Consider the following 13,937-nt stretch of genomic DNA (forward strand, 5'->3'; position numbering starts at 1 on the left):
TTTTCATATCACTCTGCAAAAAATGGAAGGCAAACATATCAAGCAGGGAGCCTCCTGGATGTGTGGAGGCTCCCTACATGTTTTTCCCCCAGGGATTTTAAAACATGTGGGGATCCTCCACAAGCACATAGAGTTTCCTGCTTCATTCATTAGTCCTCCAACTTATTGAGAACAATACAAGGGACTCTTCCCTTTGCATGTTGAATTAACTGACTTTTGCAACACCTGAAGAGGGCTAATGTGGATGCTGAATCTGATCCAGCAAAATAAATTCTCAAAAATCTGATATGTGGTGGCAATTAAAGCATGCAATTAAATACATTTGTCAGTCAGTTCGGGTGTAATCTGCCGTGTTGCTGCTGGTGTCAAACAACTTCAGCAAACAAGCTCCACCGCTTTTGATTTCGGTAATATGTAAAAACATGCTTCAATCTCCCATTGAAATCTGTGGGTCTTGAAGCATTTACCTTTGGCTGGCTTGTTCCCATCCATGTTTATCCCTTTAATTTCTTCTTTTTTTTAAAGCAACAATAAATCAACTCTGTTTTTGAAGAGCTAAACAACACTCAGAGTGTCACAGTCAGGAAAACAAAGCATCTGATTTGCATAATGTCACCTTCATTTGCATAATGAAACAATTTAGTGTAATCTTTTTTATTTGGAAGTGAATTTGGGCATCTTCAGTTGGAGATGCTCTTGGTTAGGTGAGCTCCCCCACATCTAACCATTGAATTTCATCGATTGTGTTGTGTTTAGCTCCCCAGTGTTCTCTTTTCTTCCTTCATCAGCCGCACGGTAGCTTTTAAACCCTTTATATGTAGTGATGGGGATGTGAGCTTCTATTCCTGTGCGGATCATGTGCCAGGTATAAACAGCCACAGGCTTTGCTTTCAAAGGCCCAGGCATCTTAGTAGAGTGGCAGGTACACAGATGAAGTCAAGAGGGTCTCTTGGGTGAAAGGTGTTCCATAAATATAAGAGCATATCATCACCACTGATGCCCATTTGAATCTCACAGCTCTCATCCCTTGACACACTGTGCCATAAAATAATTCATGAAATGTAAGAAGATACATGGTATATAGACTAGAATACTTATTAGCCAACTTAACACAGGCAGGTTTTTTGAGATTCATGGGGCTCTTCAACAGGCAGAAGAGGGAGGGAGTAAACCCAGCAGACGAAATTTTATACAAACTGGTGTTTAGTCTTAACTCGTACTGGGTCTCCGATAGCATGCTTAGAGATGATTGTGATTAAGGCAGCACAGTAGACAAACCGTTGAAATAAATCAATACATTATACATAGAGCAGGTGACAAGTCACAGAAAACATGTGCGTGGCAAATAAAGGGGTTATTTGCAAAACTAACACGCCCTGTATGTTTGACACCAGTCATTTGCAATGCATAAGAATGTTTGCATGTTTGAAATGTTATTAATTCCTAAAATAAGAGTTGGAAGTATTCAATGCAGCCTTAAAAGTACTCTTTCTTGTCTACATGACAATCCTAAATCACAGGTAAAGAGTGTGTGTGGTTCTGGTTGCTTAGTGGTGAGGGAAGAACCCTCTTTCCTTGCTCATAAGGCACCCCTTTGCAAATACTCTCAGCCCCCGTAAACTCTGGTTTTCTGACTACTCCATTAATTTGGACATGTTCTCCTTATTTTTCGGAAACTTACTGAAGTTTCCTATTCAGTGTTATTTGAAATTGAAATTTGAGCCTGGTAGATCAAAGCAAACTGCTCCACAGCTCAGGTCCATTGCAAGCTAACTAACACTTTGCAGGGAATTAGGAAAGAGCTTTACAAAGGACCCCAGCTATGCTGCAAAGTGCCATGCAATGCGCCATGTGAAGTATGCTTTGCAGTCCAGCTCAGGTTTGTTGGCAAGTGCTTTGATCTGCCAAGCTCTGCTCTTAATAAGCCTTTGCTGAAGCCAAGCTGATAGATCAGAGTTGAACTTTTTACAAGGCAGTAGCCTCGTTTTTGGAGGGGAGAGCAAATTAATTAAGTTAAAATTCTCTGATCAAATGCTCAGCGTACAAACCATGCAAGGGGGGGGGACACCCTAGCATATAATGTGCAAAGGACGGAGAAGACATACATCCACTGTTCAGCCATAAAAGAATGGGAATAAGATATGTAAATATGTGCAGGCACAGGAGGGTTGTTTAGCCTCCCTTTCCTCATAGATTGAGAGCAGGGGCGTGGCGAGAGGGGGGCGGGCCGCCCTGTGTTCCCTAATGGGGGGTGACAAATTATCAAGGAAATATTTTTTGAAATTTTTTTTAATGCCTGCTCCAAAGGTCTTATCTTACTATACTAGGGATTATATAGCTATATATGAAATTTCATGCATATTGGTTAATATCTTGACCCTCCTCCACTTGGCTGTTTTCCTATGTCATGAAGGCTGAAATTTCAGTTCAGAGAACACTTACTGTTCCCAACCCTAACCCTGTGGAAAGCCATCTAATTAGACTTTAATTTGATTTTGAGATGTTTTTGGGAGGTAATTTAATTATTGTTTGATTTTATACCAATGTTATGTATCTGATATTAGCCACCCTGAGCCCGACTTCGGCCGGGGAGGGCAGGATATAAATAAAAGGTTTTTTATTATTACTTGTTATTCCTTTGTAAGAAAATATGAAATAACGTAAAACAATTTTTGCAGGGGGGGGAATCAATGGGGGGGTTGACAAGAAATTTTCCGCACCGGGTCCCACCTGACCTTCCCATGCCTGGGGGGGGGGGTGTGCCAAAAAAAATTGCCCCCGGGTACCAATTTACCTTGCTACGCCCCTGATTGAGAGGGTGAGAATAAATGGCCATGAAGCAAACCTAAATCTCCCTCTTTTTGGATTTTCAAAAGTTGTCAGATCCAGCGGCAGAATGGAGCATGCAGAGAATGGAGGTCTGCTTACCCTCTTAGTATGGACTAACTGCATACATTTGGGGGTTCTGTAGCAAGCAAACATACCTGTTTGCCAATACAGAGAACATACTTTGTAGCTGGCTGTAATCCCTGGCAGAAGCAACGGGAAAATATTTCTGTTCCTTTGAGAATTATCAGTTCTTTCCAAACACTATTCTCCTCGTGCAAAGAAAGGCCAACATGTGAATATTGAACATTGCCTGAAGACTCAGGAGAATGTTTTCTCCTTTATTAATCCCCTCTGACAGGAACTCAATGAGACATTCTTCCGAAGGAAAACCTCTCTTGCCCAGGTTCCTGTGAATGACAAGTGCTAAGCACCCCATCTCCATGCCACTAATGTAGATCTGTGCCCTGGCAACCCACAGCCATTCCCACCTTTTGACTAGAGCTCTGCTCCCCATCTGTCAGTAAGGTTGAGAAATTCAGTTCAGTTTTCATTTAAAGGTGATCCTTCCTAATTCTCACTTCCAAATCAATAGTGAGCCAAAACAGGTGCTACCCTTTGAAATCTGTACTTCTCTGAATTTTGCAGGAACCAAAAACATGGGTACCAAAATGTGTAAATCAGGGAAACATGCGCCTGGAAATGCATATATTCATGAAAATAACATATAAAAATGCATTCTGTCATGGGAAATGGCTTGCAGTAACATGCATACAGGAAAATTGCATACAGAATTGCATGTATTAGGACAATAGTTCCCAAACTTTTCCCCCATGAGTTGCCTGAAAATTGCTGAGGGTCTTAGTACACTGCTTAATGTCTCCCCCCTTTGCTAGCTTCTGTGTGATTTTTAAATGTATTTTGTTGCTTCTTTTATTTCTTATGTGTTGTATTTATTGAATGACAATTTTAATTCCATAGAATCCATCAAACTCAGATGGTAACACAGTGAAACACAGTACAAGAAGTAAAAGAAGCAATAAAAATACAGTTAAAAAGCAATATGAATATTTAGTGTGATGAATGTGCTGCTCCTTATTGTCAACCCAAAATCCACCTGAATGAAGCTTGGTCTGCAAAGAGTTGGTCGGGAACCCCTGCTTTAATTAAAAACTAAAATTAGAATTCTGGAGTTAACTGGAAAGCTCTGCTTGCTGTCAGGACTGGTGTCATCCATGTGCTTGCTCTTGTCTAAATGACTACTAAAATTTTCCCTTCTCTACATGTACAAGTCTGAACTTCTCTGCAGGTTCCCATGTGCCTAGATTTAGCATATCTAAATAATTGGGGGCGGGGTGTATTGACAGTGCTTCGTTACTTAAAAGGCCATGCCTGTCCAACAAGGAAGGAGGGAGCACTGGTTCCTTCATCATAGTTTCATTTATTTATTCTGCTAGCAGAAGCTATGGGAGAGACACAACACAGCTGTAGAATTGGAAACTTAACTCGTCAGCTGCAATCTCCCACTTACCTCTTCAGATGTAAGTGCTGGAAACAATATCTAGGGGGGAAACTGCTTTCCTTTACGTTTGACTGTCATGGCTTCCCGAAAAGAATCCTGGGAATTTAGTAAGGGAAGTGACACCATGTCTGCTAAAGATTCCAAGCCCCCTGGCTCACTGTTCTACAGTTGCTGTTATTCCCTGTAGCGATGGAATGGCTGTTAAACCGGATTAGGCTTGTAGTATAGTTAAGCCCTGTGTTTTTCAAGAAGTCACTGACATGCTCCCAGTATTGTAATGTATCCTCTTGTGTGATGAAGTCACGAAATCCGTGGCACACAATAGCACCTTTGTATTAGGGATGAATGAATCCATTGATTTAAACCATCCTATATATATGCATTTGCGTACATATTCTTTGGGTTGGAGAACTGCATGGCAGAATCCAAAGAAGTTTGAATTTCAAAGGATGGCTGCACTTCATTGTGGTTTTTGTTTCAGGAAGTGCAAGTTAGGTAGGCTTGCATTAAAATGTGAACCAAACAATACTTAATCCTGGGATGTATCTTGGGCTCTTTTTCTTGTAGGAGCTGCATCTCTGAGGCAAGATTACAAAACTGCAAAGAAAAATATGTCTGTATCAGGATAGATAAGCCCTGTGCAGTTGTTTGGCACAGAGCAGGGATGGGCAAAAAATTATCTTTTTCCTTTCTCAAATGTACTGTTCTTAAATTCACCTACCATGTTTCTGCAGCAATTTGCGTTAAAAAAAATAATCCTAAAAATTTGTCAGCATTTTAGTGGAAATCTCTCCCAATAAAGCATATTTTATGTGACTTGCCTAATATACATGTTTTTGAAAGCAATTTCCTCTAATGTAATTTTGTATGTTATTTTCTTTGATGTATGCATTTTGACACGTTTCCTCCCAACATGTGGGTGCCAGATTCGTCTGTGTTATGAGTTTCTGGGTGCCAGACACTGAACCCCTGGATTCAGCAAATGTTAGAATAGGCCTATAAGCCAGGCCAGTTTCCTGATGAGGAAATTGATGAGGCCGTTCATTAGAAGAGCAAAAGGAAGATGGTGAGCCATAAGGAAAGCCAAAGAGAGGGGACTCTGCCAGATAGCAAATGGGAGGGGCACCTCCCTCAACTCAGAGTTCGTTAGAAGCCAAAGGCAGAATTTGAAGTGGAGATTGGGAGCTGGTGGTAACTTGACCTTGAGGAAAAAGTTTGCAGGCTGGTAAAGGCGGCAAGCTGGAAAGAAAGGGTCAGAGGACAATGGTTGATGTCTATTTTGATCCAAGGCTGTGCCTATGCCAGTAGCGTGACCCTATTGGAGTGTTAATGCCATGAACCCCTCCATTGTAGGCTCAGGTTATACGTACCGGTATGTGTAAATAAACCATTTACCATAAAGACACCACAGTCTCCGCCATGCCTCATTTCCAAAAGGAAACATAACCACTGGCTAAGTGCCTGAGACCCCTGGAATCTCACACCGCTCAGAGATTGGGGTGATGTGTAGCAATATGCTTTTTTGTATATTTGCACTGTAGAGTTGGAAGGTCTTCATCACAAAATTCAGAGAAGCGTGATATCACAGGAGAGATGTAGTTTTGTTTGCTGTCAGCACGAGAAGGGCTGTGAAGAACAGGCCCAGCTATCCCTGTACCTTGAAGCTGCTCCATAATGAACCCCCTTCACACTGATGTCAAGTTACGCATCAATCAGGGATGCACGCAGCAGCTCCGGGGGGTGGGGGGCAATGTGATCTTGTTTTCAGAATGGGCAAATTTAAGTGTTTAACTACCACTGTTTTTCCCACCCCAAGATTGTCCCCCAGAAATGGTCATGGCTTCAAACTCAATTCACCTGAGCCTACTCTGCCCTCTCAAACTTAGCTCTGGGTGGATTTTTCAAGATCACCACCCTCCTATCAATGTGATCTGGGAGTCCCCTTTTGGATACTGACTGAGCATCGCAGGGTGCTTGAAGCAGCTGTGTTTTGTTTTTCATTTTAGGGGGTTGAGTAAATTCATTGAAGTGAGCAAAAAGCCTCCAGACTTTCAAGCCGATTGCTCTTACTGAGCTCAGGTGACAAGAGTTGTAGATGTTTTATGTTGGTTGTGAGGATATAACTGATTTTCCATTCATTTCTTTGAAGCCCCTCCTGGAAATGTGGCAGCCCCATCTAGCAAGGAAGGCTGGCTATAGCCCTGATCGACCAGCCAAGAAGGAGGAGGAGGATCAGGCGAGAGAGACCCACACGATTGGTCCTGCCCACATGGTTCAATATACAGATGCTTACTGCAGCAGTGTGGGATCGCCACGAAGAAGCAGTTCCCACACCGCTGAGGTAACATGAGAAGGAACCCCATCAGTATCCAGAAAGAGGTGTATTTTGTGGCCGGCATTTGGAGGTTGGAGTGGGGGGTGGGGAGAGCTCTGGGCCTAAAAGCCTTGATTTATTTTGAATTCTGGCATAAATTAAGCCTTACTTTTTTCCTGAGTGTTCCACCTGATAAAACCGAAACAATGTCAATTCTGTGAAAGATTAACCTCCACTGATTTGAGAAAGTACCATCAAGTCATCTACCCTGACATTTCGCCATGCACGTGTGCCAAGCCCCTTAGCAACCAAGTTGAGAGCATAGCAACGGCAGCTCTTTGGCTGAACCCCCCCCCCACCATTGTCAAAATACAGCTGTATCAGCTCCCCCCCTTCTTCCCCTTCTTTATCCAGTCAGTTTTATGCTTCTTTTTTCTTTTCTCAATGAAGTAAGCTATCAGGGAGATGGGGAGGGGGGAAAAACAGATTGCTTGCCTGAGCTTTGTCTCAGATTCAAAAACAGCTGCTCAGAGATAATCTTGAAGATGGTTTGATGATGGGAGATACCTTTGGGAAATGTCTGAATTTAAATATCTGGGTTTTTTTATTTATTTCAAAGATAAGGATGTATGCAAGGTTTCAGCTTAACCAAGGGATCAAAGCAGAATCAAGTATTTATAAAGACACAAAGACAGAAAGCCTCAGGTTAAAAGTCAGAGCTGACAGTTGCAATCTGCATGGTGACCATTTTTATCCTGTGTTTGCAAAGGACATGAGGTAAAATGAGGCAGCTGCTTCCAAGTGGTAGATTTTGGGCACCATTTGGAGTCCCACATGTCCCTGAGATTCAGCTGGCCTTTAAAAGGATCCAGGCCTTTACTGAAGCAGACCCTGCCCTGTGGGACTCCTTGCCAGTAGGAACTAATCTTGTTCGTCTTCAGTCATCTCCTAAAAACAATATTATTCTGACAGGCCTTTCAAACCTGAGATACTTAATTTCAGTGCCTACTTAATGTGTTTTTGGTTAGGCAGGCCTGTCCAGATGTGTAGAGTGTTGACCTGTGTTTTAATCTCTCTTTAGTTTACTGTTTATTTTAATTATCTTTCGATAGTTTTAAATACTGCTTTTTAAACTGAGACACACACACACACGTCTCCCCACATGCAGGTTTTATTACAGTCAGCAGACCCTCCAAGTGTCCCTGTTTTCCAGGGACAGTCCTGGATTTACAGAAGCCATCCTGGTTTCTGATTTGATCCTAGAATGTCCTGCTTTTCCTTAGGACGTCCCTATTTTCATCAGACAAATGTTGGGGGGGTATGATAGGCTGTCCCTATTTTAATCAGAGAAACGTTGGAGGGTTTGCGAGTTATACAACCCCCGAGCCAAAGAGATAAGTAACTATACAACCTTTAGAAGATGTCTGAAGGAAGCCATGTATAGCTAAGTTTTTTAAATATTTAATTGTGTTTTCATATACAGTATGTTGGAAGCCTTCCAGAGTGGCTCGGGCAGCCCAGTCAGATGGGTGGGGTATAAATAATAAAATTATTATTATTACTATGTAATAGAATGTCCCTATTTTTATTGGAGCAATGTTTGAGGGTATGAGTCAGGTGGTATATGCATATAAATAAATAAATAAATAAATAAATAAATAAATAAATAAATAAATAAATAAATAAATATTCCCACTTTTTCCAAGGGGAATAATTACTCAAATTGGGCAACATGTAGCATAGAAAATTGCTTTATACAATTGCAGGTTGGAGCACTGGCTTGATAATGTCTGAACTAGGCCTCAGTTGTAACATGTGAAGCTAGCTAAGCTAGGCAACCTGCCTTATACCAAATCAGACCATTGTTCCAACTAGCTCAGTATTGTCTACTCGTGACAGGGTGTCTCCCAGTCCTACTGAGACATCCGGGGGATCAGTGGAGACCTGTCCATTAGGACAAATGGAGTAGTATCCCCGTAACTTCAGTCTGCCGTCAGCCAGCCCTCGCTTGCCCATCTTCTTATTTACAGCCTGTCCAGGGGTGGCATCGGCTATCAACTTCCACCTCCTTACTCTCAGTGTTGCCTTTATTCAACTCAACGGCGAGGATCATGGGGGCAAAACTAGAATTGGTTGGCTCTGTCTGTTGATGGCTTTGGCTCCACCAACTGTTGGCACCCCTGCCTTCTGGCCCACCACTTCCAGCGGGTGCCAGTCACTGCTGCACAGGATTGAACCCGGGGCCTTTCTCCATGCATACCATGTCCTCTACTGCTGAGCTATGGCTCCTCCTAAATATAGCCATAATACATCTTTCCATAATCTATCCTCCCACACCCAAACCAACAAGGTTCAGAGCCTATCCCATGCCACACCAAACTGTACCAAACCAAACCAGTGAAGGAGTTTTGTGCCTTTAAGCCCCCTACTGCAAGCTGTTCCTTGAAGGCTGGGAAATTTGAAAGCTCCATGTTGGCAACAACGTTGAGAGAGACAGAAAAATTGCAGCCAATTTTACGGTAAATTATTTACGGAGAGAACATTTTCTGTGCCACCCCACAGGAATAATTAAACTCTCCAATTAATGCCTCATTTAAACGATGATTATGGCTGTTATCATTTCAATATTGATTTCTTTTCCCTTCTTCTTTTCCTTTTCCTTTTAAAATCTGGTTTCAAAATATTAGTGTCCCTCCTCCCTGCCAGCCACACATCTCCCCAGCTTGCTTATTCCAGTGGTTGTTTGTTCTCAGCTAGCATTTGCTGACAGGAAAAAGCTTCTCTTTCTGTGTGCTTGTGTGTGTTTTAAAAGATAAAATGGAGCCACACAAACGCCGCATCTTCTGGGTGCTGAATAGCTTCCCTGCCGATGTAAATCTTGTGTTTGAAATGCTTGTGTGGCTGTCTGAAACTGGGCTACATTCAGACATGAGAAATGGCATTATTCAAAGGGTCTGAAAAGGTACCATGAGGAGGATTAACCCCTGGAAGATGTCCAGGGAGACCCTCGAGGAGTAGTTACTCTCTGAGAAATGTGGACAGTGGTATAATGGCCATTAGTGGGCTAAAGATTGAGAGCAGGATATTAATGCTGACCCTGCCTCCTGGCACACAGAAATTCTGCATATAATATGGAAGGTGGCACCATCTCTTGAGCCATAACTTCCTCTTTAAACAGGAAGCTATTTTAAACCAACCGTCAAGTAGCCTCATGCTTGGAGAACTGAGCTTTAGTTCAGCAGGAGCTCATTGCTGTTTTATCACAATGTGAGTTTAAATAGATTGACTTGTGTGGGTTCCCGCCCACCCGACCTCTCACAGTTGTTCTAAATCTGGTTTTATAAGCTAGATCAGGTTATGCTATGTGCCCAGCAGAGAATGAAGCATTTATAAATATGGACATTAATAAACAAATCCCTGCCAAGCCTGTTTTTGTTGCTAGAAAGCTTTGGAACATAAAGAATTGCAATGGAAAATAGGGAGTGCATGAACAGAATGCCAGTTCTTCACCTAGTGTGAGCAGCTGTTCAACCCTTCAAAGCAGGGAGCAAGGAACCTCTGGCGCTCCAGATGTTGGTCTACAACTTCCACCATCCTTGATCTTTCTGACTGTAGCTGATGGGAGTTGTAGTCCAACTTAGGTAGGTTTGCCTAAATGTCTTAATTCACACTTTGCAAAACAATCAAAATCTGAAACACGGCCATCTTTTTAAATAAGTGCTTCTCTGAATTTTGCAATACAGTACCCTAGCCAAGGTTATGCTTTAAAAATAGGTAATGTTGCTCACTATTTTGGAGTGTTTATTATTATTATTATTATTAACAAATAAAACAAATAATCCAAGTCTCCACAATACAACTCTGACTCCTTTCCCCTTTCCCTTCTCCTTTTCTACCTTAAAGTTCTACATCTGCAATGGGAAGGGGGGGACAAAAAAAAATTCAACAGATGGTAAAAGGCCTTGTGTATAATCTTGCAATTTCCAGGGAGTCAGTGTTCTAAAATGCTTTTCGGTGCGGCTCTTGTTCACTCGGTATTTAAATAATTTACAGTTTTAAAAAGCACCTGAGGGGCCAGAGAATGATCTGACAGCCTTTGTTTGCTGTTGCTGTGAAAAAGTGGTGCAGATTCCAGCCTGGTTGGTGCCTGGGTGGGAGATGGCATGAAAGCCCCCCGATAAGCTGTTCTCAGAAGCAGCATATAAGTATACTAAATAATACAAATGCCGAGGCCATATTAAAGGAAATAGGCCCAGATGGTCTCAGGGAGGAGAGAAGAGTCCTATTTCTCGAATCTGAGTTTAATTAGAGACTGCACCAATCTAGTAGGATACAATTACTTAATGCGAACAGCTTTGAAGTGTATGGTACTGTTGGTGCAAGCTGCCTTAGGGTGGAGCCACAGAGCATTCTCTATGCATGCTCTCTAGCAGACTCATCAGGGATATATGAACAAGCAGCTGGAAAATGGCAAGTCAGAGCCATAATACAGCTCTCTTGGAACACACACACACACACACACACACACACACACACACACACAGAGAGAGAGAGACACACATCATCTGTTTAGCTGCCGTACCACGTAGACTTTTGTGGTGGTTCACTTTGAAGTGATTTCAAAGCTGTCCTTTAATGCTCTTTTTCTGTTTAAAGTGGTGCAGGAGACCCAGGAGTGCATGTTTTATCCAAAGCTGTAAATAAGAAAGGAAAAGTAAAAAAAAAAAAAAAACCTGTGTGCACGTATGTACACGCATGCGCACACACATGAATTCTGTGCCCTGTATAAATTTGACCAGTAATCTTTTTTTTACTACTCGAGAAGAACTTTAAAGGAACAAGCTGTGGAGAAAAGCCCCATTACCCTGATTGCCCCAAGTCCCCCCTACTGAGATCCCACCAGGCATTTTCCATCCACTGTTTCTCTTTGTAGCCGTAAAGTTTTCAAATAAATAAATAAGGACTAGAAACTTGTTTTTTTTAAGGGGAAATGAGATTCTCAAGATGCTGAATTATGTGCTCATAGTCACTTTCTGCACTTAAGCAGCCCAAGGAATTGTGAAATACAGTCCTGATAATCAGTGCCCTGTTTCTATAACGGGCAGAATAAGCCCAGGCATGGCATGGCTTGGCTTTAAAAGCCAGAAGGACTGTAGGGCTAAGATGGTGTTCAAATTTACCTTTGGAGAAACTTAGACTTCTTTGCTTTAAACCTGCTAGCTTTTCCCATTTGCTTTCTCTTGTGGGTGTCCTTCTGAAGAACAAAAACCTGAACCTGCCAGTGCAGTTTATACTGTGAACAACACAATGCATTTACCTTCAGGCTGCAGTGGGCTACAGTGGGCAACCAAATGTTTGAATGTTCCCTTTAAAATAAATAAATAAATAAAGATATTGGCTCATAAATTTCGGTCCTTTTATGAATTAACAGTAGAACTCAAATTACATGGGGGGGCAGAGGAGGCGCACCCCCCCTTATTTTTTGTGGTGTATCCTTTAGGTACCATATTTACAGTGGGGTCTCAAATTTCAGCAGCACCCTGGGCAATGCCAAAATTCGGTGCCCTCGCTTCTCATGCTCCACTTTAAATAATAGTTGGGGCGCCCGTAAGGCTCCACGCTCTGTGCTACCAAACCGGTCATGCTCCCCTAAATCCGCCTCTGATATTTATAAGGCTACAGATGAGCACAAGAAGAGTCCTGCTGGATGAGGCCAGTGGCCCATCTAGTCCAGCACCCTGTTCTCACAGTGGCCAACCAGATGCTTCTGGGAGGCCCACAAGCAGGATCTGAGCATGACAAAAGCACCCTCCTGCAGTTTCTGGCAAGTGGCCTTCATATATGTGGGGGTGAGTATGAGTTGGATATTAACTAGGGATTAAGGGCTGCAACTTGTGGATTTAATTGAGGGCTCCCCTGCCTCTTCACCTGTAACTGGAGCACTTTTATACAAGCAACACCCACACTTACAGGCTGGAGTGGTTCAGTCCAGAAAATAGTTTTGCATCTCGATTTTACTGATTGAATCAACTGGCCTAGAGTCAGCAAAGAACATGATATCTTTTACTAAACCAGCATGCTGTTTTAGCGTGTGTTGCACGCAGCGTTGCTCTTCCCCCTTGCGACCCCCCTGTGGAAATGGCATCTTCGTACCGGGAAGATATACGGTCATTCACGCGAAATGGGACTCTTGGCATATTACTGTTCTTTACTGCTGGGACTCCATGCCCATTACTTTTGCCTGTTCCGTGCAGCCATAAACCTCTATCGCGCTTCCCTTCCAGCATCACAATGGGCCCCTTTATGTCTCCCCGGAGCTGTTTCCCCGGGCATAATGGATAGCCAGCCTCCTGCAACTTCAAAGGTTATCTGACTTGTCTGTCTGCTAATTCTGCCTTTCCTGGTGTTATCGATAGTGTGGGCAGGAAAGAAATGAGTCCCAGGACCAACAAGGCTTTTGCAAGCAATTGCTCTGGTCCCGGGGTATGGAAGTCCACCTGTCCTGACCCTTGGTGCCTCTGTCACCACCTCCTGCTGCTGGGTGAGAAAGTGCCCTGCGTGGCAGTGGGGCACTCTCCTTGCACTTTAGACAAATATCTGCAAGTTGCTTTGTTCCCTAAAAGGAGGAGGAGGTAGCAACTCAACAAAGTGTCCAGCTGGTGCCTGAAGTATAGGGATGAGGAACCAATGACTCTCCAGATGTCAAAGGGCTCTATCAATCCAAGCCAACATGGCTAATGGCCAGGGATGGTGGGAATTACTCAATTTCTGCAGGCTCCCCATTTCTGCTGTAGCATAATAGCTTCAAAGTGCTGCTATGGTGCTACATACAGATACAGGTGGAAAATGTAGTTGTGGTACTCTGAGCCTCCCCCTTTTCTGAATTGGGGGGCTCAGTTCCTCTGCAATGTTTGTCACAACTTCAGACGCTTTGGTAGGATTTCAGTGTCCTAAGCACATGCAGCTAGAGATGACGTGATGGTTCACTTGCTTGCAAATATATCCGCTCAGCAGCAGCTCCTCCCCTGCCAGTCTGATGTTTTAAGGCACAAGCTGCCTTGAAACCACAAGAGACTGATGAGGGATGGAACTGCCCTCCTCTATCTACTATTGCCTTAGAAATGAAACATGGCTTGCCTGCTGCATGCCATTAATTTGTGGAATTCGCTGCTACTAGGTGTAGCCATGGCCTCCAGCTTAGTTTCAAACAAATCAGTGGAGGAGAGGCCTAGTATGAATAGATACTAGTCATGATGGATATATGCAATCTCCAGG

General features: G+C 42.9%; 1 protein-coding gene across 12 annotated transcripts in view; it reads left to right on the forward strand.

Annotated features, from left to right (window-relative positions):
• Positions 1-13,937, forward strand: part of SRCIN1 (SRC kinase signaling inhibitor 1) — a 308,760-nt gene that overhangs the window by 241,407 nt on the left and 53,416 nt on the right. For 9 of the 12 annotated variants that reach the window (XM_033169394.1, XM_033169396.1, XM_033169393.1 and 6 more), the window contains one exon: positions 6,498-6,689. The exons of 2 other annotated variants lie outside the window; for them this stretch is intronic. In XM_033169394.1, coding sequence (XP_033025285.1) covers positions 6,498-6,689 — 192 coding nt within the window. Of the gene's footprint in view, positions 1-6,497; positions 6,728-13,937 lie in introns of those variants that run through there. One more of the 12 variants, XM_033169399.1, reaches the window with a different exon arrangement.

The sequence above is a fragment of the Lacerta agilis genome, chromosome 14 (assembly GCF_009819535.1).
Source record: "Lacerta agilis isolate rLacAgi1 chromosome 14, rLacAgi1.pri, whole genome shotgun sequence".
Classification (NCBI taxonomy): domain Eukaryota; kingdom Metazoa; phylum Chordata; class Lepidosauria; order Squamata; family Lacertidae; genus Lacerta; species Lacerta agilis.